General features: G+C 39.6%; 2 protein-coding genes across 2 annotated transcripts; both read left to right on the plus strand.

Annotated features, from left to right (window-relative positions):
• Window positions 1-501: 501 nt before the first annotated feature.
• Window positions 502-1,416, plus strand: LOC308643542 (olfactory receptor 7E24-like; the record flags this gene model as incomplete). Its single annotated transcript, XM_081283367.1, has 1 exon — window positions 502-1,416. Exon 1 carries the CDS (start codon window positions 529-531, stop codon window positions 1,414-1,416), a length of 888 nt encoding a protein of 295 aa, XP_081139493.1. The 5' UTR covers window positions 502-528.
• Window positions 1,417-9,800: 8,384 nt separating this feature from the next.
• On the plus strand, window positions 9,801-10,989 carry LOC308645794 (olfactory receptor 7E24-like; the record flags this gene model as incomplete). Its single annotated transcript, XM_081288201.1, has 2 exons — window positions 9,801-9,811; window positions 10,014-10,989. 2 exons carry the CDS (start codon window positions 9,801-9,803, stop codon window positions 10,987-10,989), a joined length of 987 nt encoding a protein of 328 aa, XP_081144327.1.
• Between the last annotated feature and the right edge of the window lie 9,569 nt (window positions 10,990-20,558).

The raw sequence follows: 20,558 nt of genomic DNA on the forward strand, positions 1-20,558 counted from the left end.
AAAAAAATGATGAGACACTTTGAAGATAAATGGCTCATGACCATGCTTTCTGACTGGGACTCATTACCCTCAACTTGTTAGAACAAAGCAATGTAAATTGAGCTGGTTCTTAATAAACTTTCATGAACATTATTTTTTCTTAATAAAAAACATTACTTTTCCTGAATTTCCCCTTAAATGGTAGGCTATAATTTACTGTAATCATGAACCTCCTCTTTCTGCTCCTGAGCTTTTAACATTGATCAGTTAAATGTCTGAAATAGGGTGTGGAGAGAGGGGTGAATGATGTAGATAGCAACAGCGAAAAAATGTGCATGTCTGGGTGTCTCAGGACTGGAACCTATGTTGAGGGCGTGTGGATCTCCAGTGTGAGCAGCTTCCTAGTGAATACCTGAATCCAAATGCATGCAGAGGGAGCAGAGCCTGCTGATGGGTTTCTTTTTTTTTTTCTTACACCCTTTGCTTTTCCAAAGGTGTCCAAGCAACACAAAAGCACAAAATTTAACTCACATATCAGAATTCTATCTAATGGAACTCTCAGAGGATCCAGACCTGCAGCCCCTCCTCTTTGGACTGTTCCTGTGCATGTACCTCGTCACAGTGCTTGGGAACCTGCTCATCATCTTGGCGGTCAGCTCTGACCCCCACCTCCACACCCCCATGTACTTCTTCCTCTCCAACCTGTCCTTGGCTGACATGGGTTTCATCTCTACCACGGTCCCCAAGGTGCTGGTGAACATACAAACTCACAGCAGAGACATCTCCTTTGTGGGCTGCCTGACACAGATGTCTGTTTTTACCATTTTTGTATGTATGGATTATATGCTTCTGAGTGTGATGGCCTATGATCGGTTTGTAGCCATCTGTCACCCCCTGCACTATTTGGTCATGATGAATCCTCGTCTCTGTGGTTTCTTAACTTTGGTTTCATTTTTGTTCAGCCTTTTGGACTCCCAGATGCACAATTTCATGATCTTAAAAATTACCAACTTCAAGAGGATGGAAATTTCCAGTTTCTTTTGTGACCCTTCTCAAATTCTGAATCTCTCCTGTTCTGACACTTTCTCTAATAACATTGTCAAATATTTTCTGGTAGCCCTCTATGGCCTTTTCCCCATCTCAGGGATTTTTTTCTCTTACTACAAAATTATTTCCACCATTCTGAGGATCCCATCCTCAGGGGGGAAGTACAAAGCCTTCGCCACCTGTGGCTCTCACCTGGCAGTTGTTGGGTTATTTATAGGCACAGGCTTTGGAGTGTACCTTGCGTCAGCCGCATCACATTCTCCCAGGAAGATTGCAGTGGCCTCTGTGATGTACACTGTGGTCACCCCCATGCTCAACCCCTTCATCTACAGCCTGAGGAACAGGGACATTAAAGGTGCCCTGAGGAGGCTGCACAGCAGGATGGCCTAAATCTCAGACCCTGTGGTGTCCAGTTGCAATGTGTGTTGGAAAATTCATTATAACTACTTATCAAGATCAGTTAATCTGCCTCTTCAGGAACATTGATGGGTTTAATACCACATTAAGTGCAATGCCTCCAGCCAATGATGGGAAAGACGGTTTTGGAGTTCTTCATATTTGGAACAAAGGATCAATTTGAAATAATGAAAGATTTTTGAGATGTTGATGATGAATATTTCTAAAAAAACATCTATGTGATCGATGATGCTTATCATAATACTTGAGAATGGTTAAAAGAAAAAAAATTTAACTTAATTTACTGCAACTATAGTAATATAAAGCTAAATTTTTTTAGGAAATAAAAAAATCATAGTAGAGAAGAGCCTCTTCCTTAGTAGAGATAAACTGATAAACATTGGTAGATGTTCATTTTCTGCTCGTCTTCTCCATCATTAATATTAGCAAGCTCTTAAGAGTTGCTGATATGCTTCAGCTACTTGGTACACTAGGAGCCTTATGCACTGAGCCACCAATGTCACCCAGTAGTCAACAACCAGCCAGTGCCTCCAGCCCTTCAGCTTGAGGACCCCATTGCAGTGGGCGCCATTATTCATCTCTTCCTGCTGTCGATGTCAGCATCAGGAAGCACCTAACTGAGCGTGTGTTGACATCTGGAGGCTGAAGTCAGTGCCACTGGGCACCAGGGAGGTGGAGCTTTGGACCTGCCCTCCTTAGTTCTAAGTCATCAGAGCCCCAGTGTGAATCAGGAGCTGCTTGGAAGGGAAGGGTGGAGGAAGGACATTGCATAGAATTATTTCTTCACCATTAGGAGGAGCATGCACTTTGTCTACCCAGATGGAAGAACGAGGTGCTGATTGTCAGGGATGGTACTGTGAGTTCATATGCTTTGTTGTGGTGAGCACAACAGAAGGCTCATGGAAAGTCCTCTTTAACTGCCACCTGACTCTTCCTGCCACACACTGTCATCCACAAGGGGAGAAAAGGCATCCCTTTAAACTGTGTCCTCAACACTCCAGATGGTCTGTGAAGGTGATGATGAGAATGTGAATGAAGAAGAGGATGATTTTTTGTTGGGGATTATGAATGCCAGGTGTTAAGCTATCTATTAGATTGTTTGAATTCACGTTCAAAGTCTTCCCACGGCATAAGTATCACCCAATTTTATTTTAGAAAACAGAAATGAGCACAGGTGTGCATGTAACTTGGGCTAGGTATTCAGATTGGATAACTGCAGCCATGTTTGAAACACTGTGTGGATTTGAGGCATATGGCATTTGTGCAAGCCACTGCTGACAGGTTGTCCCCTCCATAAAACAATCATGTATTTCAGTTTCCCGTCACTCCAGGATGGGACCAGTTTTCTTTTGACCTTCCTTTGGGATTTCTTGTAGATTCCAGGACAAAGCAGTCAGGGCATCAGTTGCATCATTTCTACAAGAATGGCTGAGACAAGACAAATGTCCAGGGGGAATATCCCCCTGTATCCCCAACTCCAGGTCACACCTGCAGCTCTTACATCCACCTGTATATTATAATTAACCCTCTCCATCAAATAGGAGCAAAGTAGGTCTGGATTTCATTACTACTCAGGGACTTTTAAGGGTTAAGAATGTACCAGAGATGTCGCTCTAACTAAGACCTCTTTATTCTGCTGAAAACTTTCTGATTGTTGCAAAACATTGAAAAAGATGAGTGCATCAGACCCAGAGTCTCACAATTTCACTTTGGCTGCTGTTGGTGGACACAGGTGCTAGTGTCTATGATACTCAGTAATGTTCTCCAAGTTGATTTCTAGTTGCTATAACATCATTGAACTCAGATTAAACAGAAATTGTTTCTTCCTGTGTGATTGATATGTGATGAATGTACAACATATGGGCAAAAGAAAATTAGTTATTATAAATATGGAAATGTCAATCTGTATTGTTCAAATGAATTATCCTGTGACCTGTTACTATTTTCATATTTCTGTAATGGTACAGCCTCTTATTCCCTTTCATATGTATATGCTATATGTTGGTTGAAAAATGAACTCTCCGTCATTTCTGATTTCCCAGAGCCTCTACCATATTAGGCACAGAGAGATAAAAATTAAAACTATGTTGTTAAACATCGAATAGACCTTTGCTACATTCACAGGTCCTGGTCGTGCTCAAGAGGGTTTCAACACAGTGGTGCTCTCCTGTCTGTGCCTTCAATCTACTAAAAAATGTCCTAAGAGCAGAAGATTATATTGAGCACCTCCTGTTTGTGTCTGTGTCATGTACACAGAAACCCCAAGTTTTCTCTCAACAGAATCTGCAACATTCAATTACTCAACATCAATAGCAGAGATGTTCATGAACCTAGGAAACATGAAGCAGGAACAGAGGGAATTGAGAGACCCTTAGAGCTTGTTCTGAGACACACTTCAGAGTTTCCCATCATTCCAATGCTTTAGAGTCCTTTGACAATCCTTCTGGGTAGTAGACCCAGTGATTTCTAAGAACTGAATGTTTAATTACAAAAAAACCTTAATAACCAAATAAATGTCACTCAATTGTATATTTATTATTGTTCAATCTATTTTTTCTTATTTATATTATAACTTAGTAAAAATGGAACTTAAAAAGCAGAGAAGTGGGCTGGGGATGTGGTTCAAGCGGTAACATGATTTCCTGGCATGCACAGGGTGCTGGGTTCGATCCTCAGCACCACATAAATTAAAGATGTTGTGTCCACCAAAAACTGAAAAATAAATATTAAAACTCTCTCTCTCTCAAAAAACAACAACAACAACAACAACAACAACAACAGAGAAGTGGTTCCATTCCAAGTTTTCTAAGAAATCTCCATTCTGCTTTCCAGAGTGGTGGCACCAATATGCAGTCCCATCAGCAATGTATGAGTGAGCCTTTTCCCTCCACATCCTCTATTTGTAGATTGTTTGAATTCATGTGCAAAGTCTTTCCATGGCATAAGTATCACACAATTTTATTTTAGAGAATAGTAATAAACACAGGTGTTCATGTAAATTGGGCTAGGTATTCAGATTGAATAACTGAAGCCATATTTGAAATGCTGTGTGGACTTGAGGCACATGGCTCTTCATAATTGCCATTCTGACTGGAGTGAGATGAAATCTTAGAGTACTTTTGATTTGTATTTCTCTAAATGCTAGAAATGTTGAACATTTTTTTCATATATTAGTTGATCAATTGTATATCTTCTGTGAAGTATCTGTTCAGTTCCTTAGTTCATTTATTGATTTTTTTTTTTGGTGTTAAGTTTTTGGTGTGGAACCACCATTCGACCCAGCTGCCCCACTTCTTGGTCTATATCCAGAGGACCTGAAATCAGCATACTACAGAGACACAGCCAAATCAATGTTTATAGCAGCTCTATTCATAAAGTGTCTGTTCAGTTCCTTAGTCCATTTATTGATTTTTTGGGGGGTGGTAGTAAGTTTTTGATGTGGAACCTTCATTTGACCCAGCTGTCCCACTCCTTTGTCTATACCCAAAGGACCTGAAATCAGCATAATACAGAAACACAGCCACATCAATGTTTATAGCAGCTGAATTCACAATTCCATCTGGTTGGAAACAACCCAGATGCCCTTCAACAGATGAATGGATAAAGAAAATGTGGTATATACACAATGAAATATTATTCAGTCTAACGAGGAGCTAGAGAATCTCACGTGAAGTGAAATAAGCCAATCTCAAAAAAACCAAAGGCCAAATGCTTTCTCTGATCTGCAGAAGCTAATTCATAGTGGGTGGTGGGTAGAGAAAAATGGAGTACCTTTGAACTGGGCATCGGGGAGTAAGGGAGAAGGGTGGGAAGGATGGAGGAATGAGATGGACATTATTACCCTATGAACATGTATGATTGCATGAGTTGTGTGATTCTGCATCATGTACAGCTAGAGAAATGATAAGTTGTGCTGCATTTGTGTACAATGAATTAACTGAAATGCATTCTGCTTTCATGTATAACCAGTTAGGACAAATTTTTTAAAAACTAAAAAAAAAATAGAAGTGGTTAAGAAACATAAAATAAAAGAAGTAATTAATTATGCAAGGTTATTACAAATTACAGCTAGGGTCCAAATCTTAAGTGGAACTTAATTTTCTCTTCTTCATCTTTCTGCATTAATGTTGGGAAGTCCTTAGAGATGGGCATTGCATAGACCAATTAGTCTAATTATGAGCTCTGTGCATAGAGCCTCCAAGGTTGTGTATTAATCCACAGTCAGCCTGTGCCTGCAGCCCATTCGTTGATAGTTCTTGTCCAGTGAGCTGCGTGGCTGTGTCTCCTGCTGGGGTTCTGCATCAGGAAGCTCCCAGCTGACAGCATATTCCTGGGAATGCTGGGCACAGAGTCTGAGCCTTTGTTGGGCACCAGGTATGGGTGGGTCTTGGCATATGCACTCCTTATTATTACCCAGCAGTGAAGCAGCATAACCCTGAAAGTGCATTGAGAGGCTTGGAATTGCAAGTACTGCTTCTGTATCAGAAGAACGAACATCAAAGTTGGAATTCCCAGATGGGGGGATTTCAGGAGGTCAATTTTCATGTATGGTATTTGTGATTTTTTAAAATTACTTTTGATGGGATGTCATATATCTTATTTAAAATGTTCTCTCCACCCATGCTGTTTTTTATTTCCTATTGGAAATAAAAACAATAGGAATAAAAACAATAAAAACAATTGGTCCTTCAACTATGTTTCCTAAGTGCTAGGAAAGACCTGTGGTGGTCTTGATAAGGATGATGAGGGGATGACAGAAGCCAGAAATGTCACTCAGGGTTTCCAGGCTCAGGGGCTGAGGAACAGATTTTGTGTTATCTGTCTCACTTTTTGTGTGTCGTACTCTGATAATGCATGCCTCATTTATTATTATTTTACTGTAAAAAAAAAGAACTTTATAATTATGCAACTTGTTCTTGTTTGCTAGGAGACAGCAGCCTGGTTGCATTGGGCTCTCTGACCATGGACACAGGGCATCATGGGAGAATCCTGGCAGGCTGTTCCATCAGCAAGCCCACTACCCATTCCTCGTCCCTGTCCTGAAGAAAGAGAGCCTGGCCCATGGGGCTCTTCCTGTGGGATTCCTGGGGATTCACAGGAGAGAGCAGTGGGGGCACTTGCTGCATACACTATGGAGGAACAGCCACAAGTCACAGGAGAGGTCACAGTAGAGGAGGCTCATGATCATTCAGCATAAATCATGCTCCTGGCCTCCCTCCATAGCCTCCTTGAGCTCACCACATGCTCTTCCACGCGTGAAAACAGTCCTCTTAATCTCAGAGGAAACCTAATGTTAGGTCTTCATTTCATTCCCACTCAAAAAACTGGAAAGTGTTAAAAAATGTACCTGAGATTTACCAGTGGTTAAGATCTGTGGACGTAGGCTGAAAACTGTTAGGTGAGAAATTAAAAAAAAATATTGATCCATTTTAGAGTCTGTCATTCCCAATCTCTATGTCTGTACGGTAGTCACTAGTTTCATGGGTTCTAGAGTCAGCGTTGCCATCTGACCTGATTTCCCACTGATGCAACTGCAATGAGTAAAGATAAATAGATACTTGGTGCTATTCTCTGTATAATATGAGATATGTGAATAAAATCTGGGCAAAAAAAATTCTAGGCATTATTGTTACTGTTAGCATGACTAGGTTGATCTTCATGCCACTCAACTAATGCATTTAGTGGTCTGAAGTGACTTTTTTCCTATTTCTGGATGGGACCCTTTACGTTTGCCCTTACAAATACATGTGCTGTGCATTTTAGAACAGTTTTCTTTTCCCTATTTCTTACTCTCCAGGTCCATGTTCTGCTTGGCATGGGAGGCATCTAGAGCAGGTCTGTTGGACATTAAACCCACGCTTCCTTTCTGTCCAAAATTGTCCAAATGAATATGGATGATCAGACTTGTGGCCTCCTGTCTGAACATTCATTCCTTTTAGCAGTGCCCATGGAAGTTGAAATAGTGTCTTTTTCTCTCCATGTTTTGGACATAGCGAACATTTAGTTTTATTTAATGTCATCCACAGTAGAAAAAGTTTCAGAAATCATGATGGAAATCTTTATGGATTTGAAGAGTGGCAATGAGGCAGAAGCTGAAGGGCACTTAACACTGCAGCCTTCCACGAGGCACATGTCAAAGTTTCAACTCATTCCAGCCTCAGTGCCCTAGACCATGGCTTTCCTCCATAATGCTGATAGTTACCTAATCATGGACTGTGTTTATTGAAATCATAGTGATCAAATATTTATTGAGTTCCACATTTCCTTTGATGCTGCACATGTTGTGGAGATGGTGTTATAATCTGTTTCCCTTAAGCAGTGAGTAGGGAGAGGAGGAGAGATTCGCACACTGTGCACACACTGGCAGATGGGATGTGGGTCTGAAATGCTGCCTTCCTGACTCCAGCCCAGGGCACCAGCCTTTCCGCTGCAGCCAGAGGGAAATGTATTCCCTGCACAAGATGAAATTTCCTCAGAAGTCTTCAAGGACAGCATATTCCTACTCGGGCTGATGCTTCATTTTCCTGATACGTATTAGGATTGAGAAGATGTAGGTGATATTGTCTGCTGTTATAGGGACACAAATGTAGGTCAATAATAGCAAATTTCAACATGCATTTGTTTCCCATCGGAAATCAGTCTCCTATCCCCAACCAAGACATTATGGAACATTCTTTTTTTTTTAATATGGAAAATTTCATGAATTTGCATTTCATCCTTGAGCAGGGGCCATGCTAATCTTATCTGTTATCATTCCAATTTAATATATGTGTTGCCAAAGCCAGCATATTTTATTTGAATGAGAAATCAATTGGCAGAAGGGTTTTGAAGTCATTGCCATATTAATAAACTATCCAAATAAATGACAGTGTCCTTTCTTCAGGTAGCACTTTGCATCAGATAAAAACTGAAGAAGAGGAATGCACTTCACAGAGGAATTATGACCTCAATAGGCATTTTTTTTGCAGAATACTTAGATGAGTAATTTTAGGTACTTTTAAAGCAATTTTGTAAAGGAAATTGTATGTTAGATAACACTAAAATGAAAATACCAGAAAAATAACACCTCCCCATCATGACAGTAGAAGTGTCTGGGAGACAGGTTTGCAGGAGAATGGAATCAGGCAGAGATACGAAGACTCAAATTTCTTATATACTGATTCAGTTCTCTTGCCAATGTTAGTCCTGGCACAAGTATTAGCAGATTAACTTATTTTAATATAGGTAATGGGTATTATGGACAAGAAGAGTAGATAATACGCATGGAGCATGTTGTATGTCAGGATGTTGTTAGACAATGGATATCATATCTGGTATAAGAAAGGACCCTGGAGAACTTCACATGTGGACATGCAGATACAATTGGTGTTGGTCTGACATCACTGTGTATAGATATTCTAAGATATTCACAGGGACACTTAATAGTGGGAGAGAATTACAAGTTATGCAGCTTGAGAGATTTGTTAAAACAATTTCCTGATGAGAGCCATACATGGTTGGGAATTATTACCCCATTTTACAGATGAGGAAGTTTTGAAGAAGTTGTTTCATTATTTCTTATTTTATTCTGTTTTGTGCTGTATCTAGTTCAATGAAATGAACTAGATATGAAAATGAACCCAAGTGTCCTTCATGTAGCCTAAATAAGAGAATTAAAATCAAGGTGTCAGGAATGACTGACCATAAAATCCATGAAGAAATAACAAGATTGAAAATAAAACTTGAGTTTAAAGGCAGTTTTGGCAGGCTAGAGGAAGTACAGGATCAAGAAAAAGAAAAAGATTTAAGTGCCATTTTATAGAACAGATAGTTTGCTGATATTGTATTGGTTGACACAATAAACCTGCATGAAATAAAACCACTCAAAGGAGATTTTACAGTCAAGGATTTAAAAATCATTGACAGGTACACTGCACACCAGTGTCACATTTGTGTTTAGTGCTATTATTGATTACATGCACTGAGTCAATCATGTTTATCAAAATCAGAAGTTTATCAAAGGCAAGGATCCTTATTACATGTTATATAATTTTTAAAGAGAAATATGCACAAAGGAGGAAAATGAGAAGATCAAAGAATGATGAGACCCCTTGCAGAAAATGGAGCATACTGTTTTCTGGTTATGATGCATCCCCCTTGATTTAGTTGTCAGGAAAAGCACTCATTACATAGTCACAAATATCTTGTCAAAGGAATTTGTTCCAAGGCCTAATTTAGAGGTATATCAAATGCGTCCTAATTTCTCTTACAGGAAAGTCATTACTTAATTCTTTTTTTTCCTTAAATAGTAAGATATATTTCATTGTGATCATGAACTTTTCTCCTCTGCTCCTGGATTTCTAACTTTGCTTATGAAAATGTCGCAAATGTGAGTACGGAAAGAGGGTGAATTATGGAGAAAGAATGAAAGAGTATGTAGAGACTGGGAATCTCACTACTGACAACTGTTGAAGGTGTATGGACCTAACATATGAGCAGCTTCCTTGTACATACTCAAATTCAAATGCTTACAGAATAAGGGGTGTCTATTTACATATTTTTTTGTAACACATGCTTTGTTTTTTCAAAAGGTGTTCAAGCAGTATACTAGCACAAAACGTAACCCGTGTCTCTGAATTCCAACTCCTGAGCCTCTCAGAGGACCCAGACCTGCAGCCTGTCTTCTTTGGACTGTTCCTGTTCATGTACCTGGTCACAGTGCTTGGGAACCTGCTCATCATCCTGGCTGTCAGCTCTGACTCCCACCTCCACACCCCCATGTACTTCTTCCTCTTCATCTTGTCCTTGGCTGACATTTGTGTCATCTCCACCACGGTCCCAAACATGATTGTAAACATTCAAACTCACAATGAACTTATCTCCTATGAAGGATGCTTGACACAGATGTCTCTTTTTCTCATTTTTCTTTGTATGGATTATATGCTTCTGACTGTGATGGCCTATGACAGGTTTGTGGCCATCTGTCACCCCCTGCATTATACAGTCATTATGAACCCTCGCCTCTGTGGCTTCTCAATTTTGGTGTCATTTTTGTTGAGTCTCTTGGACTCTCAGCTGCACAATTTGATGATCTTACAAATTACCAACTTCAAGAATGTTGAAATTTCCAGTTTCTTCTGTGATCCTTCTGTACTTCTGAATCTTTCCTGCACTGACACCTACTCTAACAACATTGGCAAGTATTTTCTTGTTGCTGTATATGGCTTTCTTCCCATCTCAGGAATCCTCTTCTCTTACTATAAAATTATGTGCTCTCTTCTGAGAATCTCCTCTTTAGGTGGGAAGTACAAAGCCTTCTCCACCTGTAGCTCTCACCTGGCAGGTGTTTGTTTATTTTCAGGAACAGGTTCTGCAGTGTACCTTGGTTCAGCTGCATCACCTTCTCCCAGAAAGGATGTGGTGGCTTCAGTGATGTACACTGTGGTCACCCCCATGTTGAACCCCTTCATCTACAGCCTGAGGAACAGGGATATTAAAAGGGCCTTGAGGAGGCTGATCTTTGTCTCTGTGGGGTCTGGTTACAATCTGTGTGGGAAAATGCAGTGAAGCTAAACACCTGGTCCTGTCAATATGCCCCTTTTGTGTTAATTTCCCATAAAGTTCCATAGTAGAATGGTGCAGACTATGTTGGGTGGCAAATTTGGGAAGTGTTTCTATTGGGAATAAGAATTAATATTGGTAATATGAAGAATGTTGGATCTGGATGATGGTTATTGTATCACAACAAAGTCTATATTTAATGCCATTAAACTATGCTATTGATGATGACAATAATGGCAAGTATTTACAATGTAAAAATACATAATGAAAATGTTCTTGGGAAGCTAATTAAAGATGGGGTTGGGGATGTGGCTTAAGCGGTAGTGCACTCGCCTGGCAAGCATGCGGCCCGGGTTCCATCCTCAGCACCACATACAAACAAAGATGTTGTGTCCGCAGAAAACTAAAAAATAAATATTAAAATTCTCTCTCTTTTGTGAAAAAAATAATAATTAAAGAATGTTTTGAACAACCAATAAAAAAATTTAAAAAAAAAGAATTCATGAGTGAAAATGGATTTTTTCGCAAAGAATTACTGAAAAACATCAGTTGATGTTCTTTTTCTACCCTTATTCTTCCACCATTGCTGTTAGGAAGTCCTTAGTTTGTGATATGCTCACCTATTGGCCAGCCAGGAGTACTATGCTTTAAGCCTCCAAGGTCACATTATAGTCAATGGGCAGCCTGTGCCTCCAGCATTTCAGCTTGATGGCTCCAGTCAGTGTGCCCCACACTGTGTTTCTTCTCTCAATGGTTGTGTCTTAGGAAGTCCCTACCTGAGCGTGCACAGATGTCAGCCCTAAAGATGAGGTGGGAGGCCCCTGGGTACCAGCCATGTGGAATCCACTCTCCTTAGTCAAGACCACCTGAGCCCGTGTAAATATGTAACTGCTGAGGGAGGTGAGGATGGAGGAAGGACCAACATGCAGTGTGGCTGCCCAGAGGAGAGAGTACTGCACAGTGTCAGTCATGGGGACTGAGCGTCGAGGCACGTGTGTGACATCCACAGTGATGGTGAGCATGGTGGCAATGTCACTACAGTTTTCCTTTCCTCCCACACTGGTCCTTCTTACCACACACTGTCATCCACACGGAGGAATGTGCTCTTCACACTGTCCTCAGCACTGAGGGATGTCTATGTAGGTGAGGAGGAGGAGGTGGACCTGGATGAGGATAGCATCCAAACATACGATCCTTCAATGAGAGGTCCCTGAGTGCCTGAAGGTGTGAGCTACTTATAGATTGTTTAAATTTGTCTGAAAATCTTCACCAAGGTAAAAGTGCCATGATATTATATTTCACAGAATCGAGAGGATCAGAGTTTTTAGTAACTTGTGCTAGATGTTTAGATCAACTAACTGAGACTATGTTTGAAGTGCACTGTGGGTTTGAGGCACGTGGCATCTTGGCAGGACAGTGCTGGCAGGTTGTTTTCTCCACAATCAACCTACGTCTTACATTCTTGTCAATCCAGGAGAGGACCCTGTTTTTCTGTGCACTTCCCTGTGGGAATTCTGGTGGATCCCAGGACAGAGCAGCCAGTGGCATCAGTTGCACCAGCTATGGAAGAATGGCTGATATAAGACAAAGATCTAAGGTCAAGTGGGCACAGATAATGCAAAACAGACCTCCCTGTGTCCCCCTCTCTGGGACACCCTTGCAGCTGCCACATCCTCCTGTGTGCTGATAATCAGCTCACTCAATTTAAAGAGGATACCAAAGGCAGATCAGGATTTCATTACTCCTCATGGACTGGAAGGATTAAGACTATATTCAATACGTGCCTGCAGCTAGGACCTCTGGATTCTGCGGAAAACACTCTGTTTTTTGAAAAACAGTGAAGAGATTAGTGCATCAGATCCAGAGACTTAAAATTTAATTTTGGCTTCTGTTGTCTCAGCTGGTTCTTTCTTGAATACCTGACAGGTTGTTAGTGTCTATGATACTCAGCCATGTCATCCAAGGTGGTTTATAGCTTATATAATGCCATTGAATCCACATTAAACTGAAAATGTGTATCACCTATGTGACTGCTATTAGATGAAGGTGCAAAATATGGACAAATGTTAGATTGTTATTATTCATATGGAAAGACTAAACTTCCTACTATTCAAGTGAAATGTTTTTTGAAATGAAATTATATTTTGATATTTCTATAAAGTTATATTTTTATACTCCCCTTATATAAGTACATGCTGTATATCTGGGGTGGAATGACCAACTGTCTTTCTTTTATGATACCCAAGAACCACATCATTTTAGGCACAGAGGAGATATATATATATATATATATATATATATATATATATATATATATATATATATATAATTATATTATATTTTAATCATATATATTAGAATATGTGTTAAATATTGAATACGTCCTTGCTCTACAAACAGATTGGCTTTGCTCAGTGGTGTTTCAACACACAGGTTCTCTCCTGTCTGTACCTTCATTCTACTCAGGAATGTCCTCCAGAGTCAGAGACAAGATTGAGCAGCTCCTGTTTGTGTTACCCTTACACAGGGCCCATACCTCACTTTATGAACATCTACAACCTTCAACAATGGCAGAGGTGTCCATGAGCCTTGGAAAACCAAAGTATGAACAAAGGGAAGTGGCAAGAGACACTTAGAACTTGGTTTGAGATACTCTTGAGAGTTTCACATCATTCTAAGACTACAATGACCTTTGACAGTTTTGTTGATCATTAGACCCACTCTGTAATTGAAAACTGAATGTTTAATAAAAAAAACATAAAAATCATAATGACTAAGTAAATGCCACTTAAGGGTAGACTTATTCAGATTCCCAGAGCAAATTTTTGTTATTTATATTTTATCCTAATAAGAATGGATGTTAAACACGTATCTTTAAAAATGTAGAAGTGAAAGAAGTAAATTGAACATGCAGCTTAGCTCCTCATTAGTGTTAGGGTCCAAAACTCATGTGGACATACATATTCTTTGTATTCCTCATTAGTGATGGAACTCCTTGGAGATGGGGATTTCATGGACCAATTAGTCTAATTATGAGCTCTAGTATTGATCTTCCAAGGTCATATCACAGATCATAATCAGCCTGTGCCTGCTGCCCTTCCATTGATGGTTCTTGTCCAGTGAGCTGCATGGCTGTGCCTCCTCCTGGGGTGTCTGCATCAGGAAGCTCCTGAGCACACGATCTGTTCCTCTGGACCCAGTTGTTCCTTCCCTGGGCTCCACAATTGGTAGGGTCTCAGGATCAGCACTTCTAGGTCATGACCCTGCAGGGAGGTAGTGTGACCCAGTAAGTGCAGAGGGGCCTTTTATGTGGGAAGGACTGGGGAAGTAGTGTTCCCTCACTTGAGGACACTCACTACTGAGTATCCAGAAGGGAGGACACTACATGCAGCTTTAACTTGGGGTTGTGGGATTCAAGCTTTTGTTTCAGGTGGGAGATGTGAAATCTTATTCAAACTGTGCTCTCCCACCCACACTGGTTCTGATTCACACAGAAATCTCACCCACAACAGCACAGTGTTTAGTAGTGTTTCCTAAACTCCAGGAAAGGACTATGTAGTGATGATAAGGATGATGAATGGGCTGACAGAAGACTAGATCATGAACTGATGTGCCGGTTTTCCCAGGCTCAGGTGCTGAGCAGTGTGCTTGGTCTTATTTCATGTGCACCATCTCATTTCGTTACATGTGTCCACACTATTATTATTATATAGAAAAGGGAAAAAATGTGTTTTCCTTCTGCAACTTGTACTCCATTGTTAGGTGGGAAAGGGTGCAGCCTGTTTGCACTGGGCTATATGACCTTGGACACAGGACATCACAGGAGAACCCTGGCAGTCTATCCCATCAGCAGGCCAACCTGCCATTTATCTTCTCTGTCACTGCAGATAGAGTGTTTCTCTTCCACTTGGGATTCCTGGAGACCACAGGGCAGAGCAGTGGGGGCACCTACTGCATGCATCATGTAAGAACAGCCACAGGTCACAGGAGAGGTCACTGTAGGGGAGTGTTCAATTCAGCATAGATCAGGCTCTCGGGCCTCCTCCAGAACCTTCTTGGAGGACATCACATGCTCCTCCATGCTTTTAAAAGTTCTTTCACACTCAAAGAAAACTTATGGTCAAGTATTTATTTCATTCATGAAACTGGGAAGGTTTAACAAATGTACCTGAGGTTTGCCAGCTGTTAAGACATCTGGAACTATGCTGAAAACTTCCTCTTGGGTGGGGAAGAATGAAATCATGTGGTGGATGGGTCTCAGAGTCTACCAGTCCCACTTACTGTCTCTGTGAAGTTGGGCAGGTCACTAGTGTCTGGATTCACCATTGTCATCTGAGTTGATTTCTAGTTGACACCTCTGCAGTGAGTAAGGATTAAATATTAAATAAGGATTAAATAGACACTGGAGATGCATGTGTGCTGTACTGGGGGAAAACATCTCCTTCCTTCTATTCTGACTCCTGTGCCCATGCTTTGCTTGGCACAGGGAGGCAGCAAGAGCAAGTCTGTGGAGCATTGAAACCCGCCCCTCCCCCATTTTCCTTAACTTAATTGGCCAAAATCAATTTGTATTAATGGAGTTATTGATTCCTGTCTGTGTGTTCATTCTTTAAGCCATGCCCTGTGGAAACAATGAAAACTTTAAAGTGTCTTTCTATGTCCCTATCACAGTTACAGGTCCTCCTTATTATTTTGTAATATCATTTATAATAAATAGTCAACTTGTATGGGATCATGACATAGATCTTCATGTGTTTAAAAGGAAATGAAGCAGAAACATAAGGGGCTCCTACAGCTTGAGCCTTCAACTGAAGCACAGATCAGAATTCCACATCCTTCAAGGTTCCAGTATCACCTGAAAACAGCTTTCCTCCCTAACTTTGGTATCTCCCTAATCATGGAATTCTTAAAATTAAAATCACAATGACCAAATTTATTACCTTCTTGCCTTGTCTTTGTTGCCCCATGTTTTGGAGATGGATTTGATTTTTCCTATTTTTCATTAATCAGTGAGTGAGGGAGGTGGAGAGATTCACACACTGAGCACACATTGGCAGGTCAGTGTGTTGGGACTGAGCTGTGGCCTTTCTGACCCAGCCCAGGGCACCATCTCCTCTACTGGAGCCAAGTGGAAATATTATCCTTTATGCAAGACAAATTTTTCAGGTGTTATGATATAGAGAATAGCCATTCTTCAGGTGATACTTTGAATTCAATAGAGCCTTTGAAGTCTATGAATATATTTCACAGATGGAATTAAGACTTCATGTTAATTTATACTAGTAGATTTGGGGGGCAATGGGTATTGTGTTGCAGACTACACTTTCTATAGGTGGATTTTAATGAAAAACTTGATGGATGTGTAAATGAATACTGACATAGAAAACACAGGCAGAAAATTACAGTTTCCCAATTCATAATAATAAGTATGTTTGGGAGACAGGTTTGTAGGAGAATGGAATCAGGAAGAAATACTAAGGCTCAAGTTTCTTAGATAATTGTACAATTTCTATTCAAGGTTAGTCCTGAGACAACTATTATCAAATTCTTATGCTTTAATATAGGTAGTGGGTATTGACAATAAGAATAGGTAATATTCAGGGAGCCTGTTCTATGTGCCAGGATGTTGTTCGACATTGGTTTCCAACTCTAGTGTAAGAAAGGACCCATGAACTTCACATGCAGATATGTTGATTAAATTGGAATTGATCTTATGTCACATTATATGGATATACTAAAATATCCGCAAGTCGATATGGTAATAAATGAGACACAACCACTAGATATATAATTGGAAAGGGAAAATATAATTTCTTATGAGAACCAAGATAGATATTTATTTTCTTTTCTTTTTTTTTCTTTTTTTTAATTTTTTTATTGGTTGTTCAAAACATTACATAGTTCTTGATATATCATATTCACACTTTGATTCAAATGGGTTATGAACTCCCATTTTTACCCCATATACAGATTGCAGAATCACATCAGTTACACTTCCACTGATTTACATATTGACATACTCATGTCTGTTGTATTCTGCTGCCTTTCCTATCCTCTACTATCCCCCTCCCCTCCCCTCCCCTCCCCTCGTCTCTCTCTACCCCCTCTACTGTAATTCATTTCTCCCCCTTGTATTATTTTTCCCTTTCCCCTCACTTCCTCTTGTATGTAATTTTGTATAACCATGAGGGTCTCCTTCCATTTCCAAGCAATTTCCCTTCTCTCTCCCTTTCCCTCCCACCTCTCATTACTGTTTAATGTTAGTCCTCTTCTCATGCTCTTCTTCCCTACTCTGTTCTTAGTTACAAATCTTATATCAAAGAAGACATTTGGCATTTGTTTTTTAGGGATTGGCTAGCTTCACTTATCATAATCTGCTCTAATGCCATCCATTTCCCTCCAAATTCTATAATTTTGTCATTTTTAATGCAGAGTAATACTCCATTGTGTATAAATGCCACATTTTTTTTATCCATTCGTCTAGTGAAGGGCATCTAGGTTGCTTCCACAGTCTTGCTATTGTGAATTGTGCTGCTATGAACATCGATGTGGTAGTATCCCTGTAGCATGCTCTTTTTAGGTCTTTAGGGAATAGACCGAGAAGGGGAATAGCTGGGTCAAATGGTGGTTCCATTCCCAGCTTTCCAAGAAATCTCCATACTGCTTTCCAAATTGGCTGCACCAATTTGCAGTCCCACCAACAATGTACAAGTGTACCCTTTTCCCCACATCCTCACCAGCACTTGTTGTTGTTTGACTTCCTAATGGCTGCCAATCTTACTGGAGTGAGATGATATCTTAGGGTGGTTTTGATTTGCATTTCTCTGACTGCTAGAGATGGTGATCATTTTTTCATGTACTTGTGGATTGATTGTATGTCCTCCTCTGAGAAGTGTCTGTTTAGGTCCTTGGCCCATTTGTTGATTTGGTTATTTGTTATCTTATTGTCTAAGTTTTTGAGTTCTTTATATACTCTGGATATTAGGGCTCTATCTGAAGTGTGAGGAGTAAAGATTTGTTCCCATGATGTATGCTCCCTATTTACCTCTTTTATTGTTTCTTTTGCTGAGAAAAAACTTTTTAGTTTGAGCAAGTCCCATTTGTGGATTCTAGATATTAATTCTTGTGCTATGGGTGTCCTATTGAGGAATTTGGAGCCCGACCCCACAGTATGTAGGTCGTAGCCAACTTTTTCTTATATCAGATGGCTTGTCTCTGATTTGATATCAAGCTTCTTGATCCATTTTGAGTTAACTTTTGTGCATGGTGAGAGAAAGGGATTCAGTTTCATTTTGATGCATATGGATTTCAAGTTTTCCCAGCACCATTTGTTGAAGATGCTATCCTTCCTCCATTGCTTGCTTTTAGCCCCTTTATCAAATATAAGAAAGTTGTAGTTTTGTGGGTTGGTTTCTGTGTCCTCTATTCTGTACCATTGGTCCACCCACCTGTTTTGGTACCAGTACCATGCTGTTTTTGTTACTATTGCTCTGTAGTATAGTTTGAAGTCTGGTATCGCTATACCGCCTGATTCACACTTCCTGCTTAGCATTGTTTTTGCTATTCTGGGTCTTTTATTTTTCCATATGAATTTCATGATTGCTTTCTCTATTTCTACAAGAAATGCCATTGGGATTTTGATTGGCATTGCATTAAACCTATAGAGAACTTTTGGTAATATTGCCATTTTGATGATGTTAGTTCTGCCTATCCATGAACAGGGTATATTTTTCCAACTTCTAAGATCTTCTATTTCTCTCTTTCGGGTTCTGTAGTTTTCATTGTATAAGTCTTTTACCTCTTTTGTTAGGTTGATTCCCAAGTATTTTATTATTTTTGAGGATATTGTGAATGGAGTGGTTGTCCTCATTTCCATTTCAGAGGATTTGTCCCTGATATAGAGGAATGGCTTTGATTTATGCGTGTTGATTTTATATCCTGCCACTTTGCTGAATTCATTTATTAGCTCTAATAGTTTCTTTGTAGACCCTTTTGGGTCTGCTAGGTATAGAATCATGTCATCTGCAAATAGTGATAATTTAAGTTCTTCTTTTCCTATTTTTATGCCTTTAATTTCTTTCGTCTGTCTAATTGCTCTGGCCAGTGTTTCGAGAACTATGTTGAACAGAAGTGGTGAGAGAGGGCATCCTTGTCTTGTTCCAGATTTTAGAGGGAATGCCTTCAATTTTTCTCCATTCAGAATGATGCCAGCCTGAGGGTCAGCATAGATTGCTTTTACAATGTTGAGGTATGTTCCTGTTATCCCTATTTTTTCGAGAGTTTTGAACATAAAGGGATGCTGTACTTTGCGGAATGCTTTTTCTGCATCTATCGAGATGATCATATGGTTCTTATTTTTAAGTCTATTGATGTGGTGAATAACATTTATTGATTTCCATATATTGAACCAGCCTTGCATCCCAAGGATGAATCCTACTTGATCATAGTGTACAATTTTTTTTGATATGGTTTTATATCTTATTCGCCAGAATTTTATTGAGGATTTTTGCGTCTAGGTTCATTAGAGATATAGGTCTGTAGTTTTCTTTCTTTGAAGTGTCTTTGTCTGGTTTAGGAATCAGGGTGATGTTGGCCTCGTAGAATGAATTTGGAAGTTCTCCCTCTTTTTCTATTTCCTGAAATAGTTTGAAAAGTATTGGTATTAGTTCCTCTTTAAAGGTTTTGTAAAACTCTGCTGTATACCCATCTGGTCCTGAGCTTTTCTTAGTTGGTAATCTTTTGACGGTTTCTTCTATTTCTTCAATTGATATTGGTCTGTTTAGGTTGTCTATATCCTCCTGACTCAATCTGGGCAGATCATATGACTTAAGAAATTTATCGATGCCTTCACTATCTTCTATTTTTTTGGAGTATAAGGATTCAAAATAATTTCTGATTACCTTCTGTATTTCTGAAGTGTCTGTTGTGATATTGCCTTTTTCATCCTGTATGCTAGTAATTTGAGTTCTCTCTCTTCTTCTCTTCATTAGCATGCCTAAGGGTCTGTCGATCTTATTTATTTTTTCAAAGAACCAACTTTTAGTTTTATCAATTTTTTTCAATTGTTTCTTTTGTTTCGATTTCATTAATTTCAGCTCTGATTTTAATTATTTCTTGCCTTCTACTTCTTTTGCGGTTGTTTTACTCTTCTTTTTCTAGGATTTTGAGATGCAGTATGAGATCATTTATTTGTTGGTTTTTTCTTTTTTTAAGGAATGAACTCCATGCAATGAATTTTCCTCTTAGAACTGCTTTCAATGTGTCCCATAGATTCCGATATGTTGTGTCTGTGTTTTCATTTATCTCTAAGAATTTTTTAATTTCCTCCTTAATGTCTTCTATAACCCATTGATCATTCAGTAACCTATTGTTCATTCTCCAAGTGATGCATGATTTTTCCTTCCTTCTTTTATCGTTGATTTTCAGTTTCATTCCATTAAGATGCATGGTATTATCTCTATTCCTTTATAGTGTCTAAGAGTTGCCCTGTGACATAATATATGATCTATTTTTGAGAAGGATCCATGTGCTGCTGAGAAAAAAGTGTAACTGCTTGATGTTGGGTGGTATATTCT

This window comes from Spermophilus citellus (genome assembly GCF_964194105.1).
Source record: "Spermophilus citellus genome assembly, chromosome: 3".
Taxonomy (NCBI): domain Eukaryota; kingdom Metazoa; phylum Chordata; class Mammalia; order Rodentia; family Sciuridae; genus Spermophilus; species Spermophilus citellus.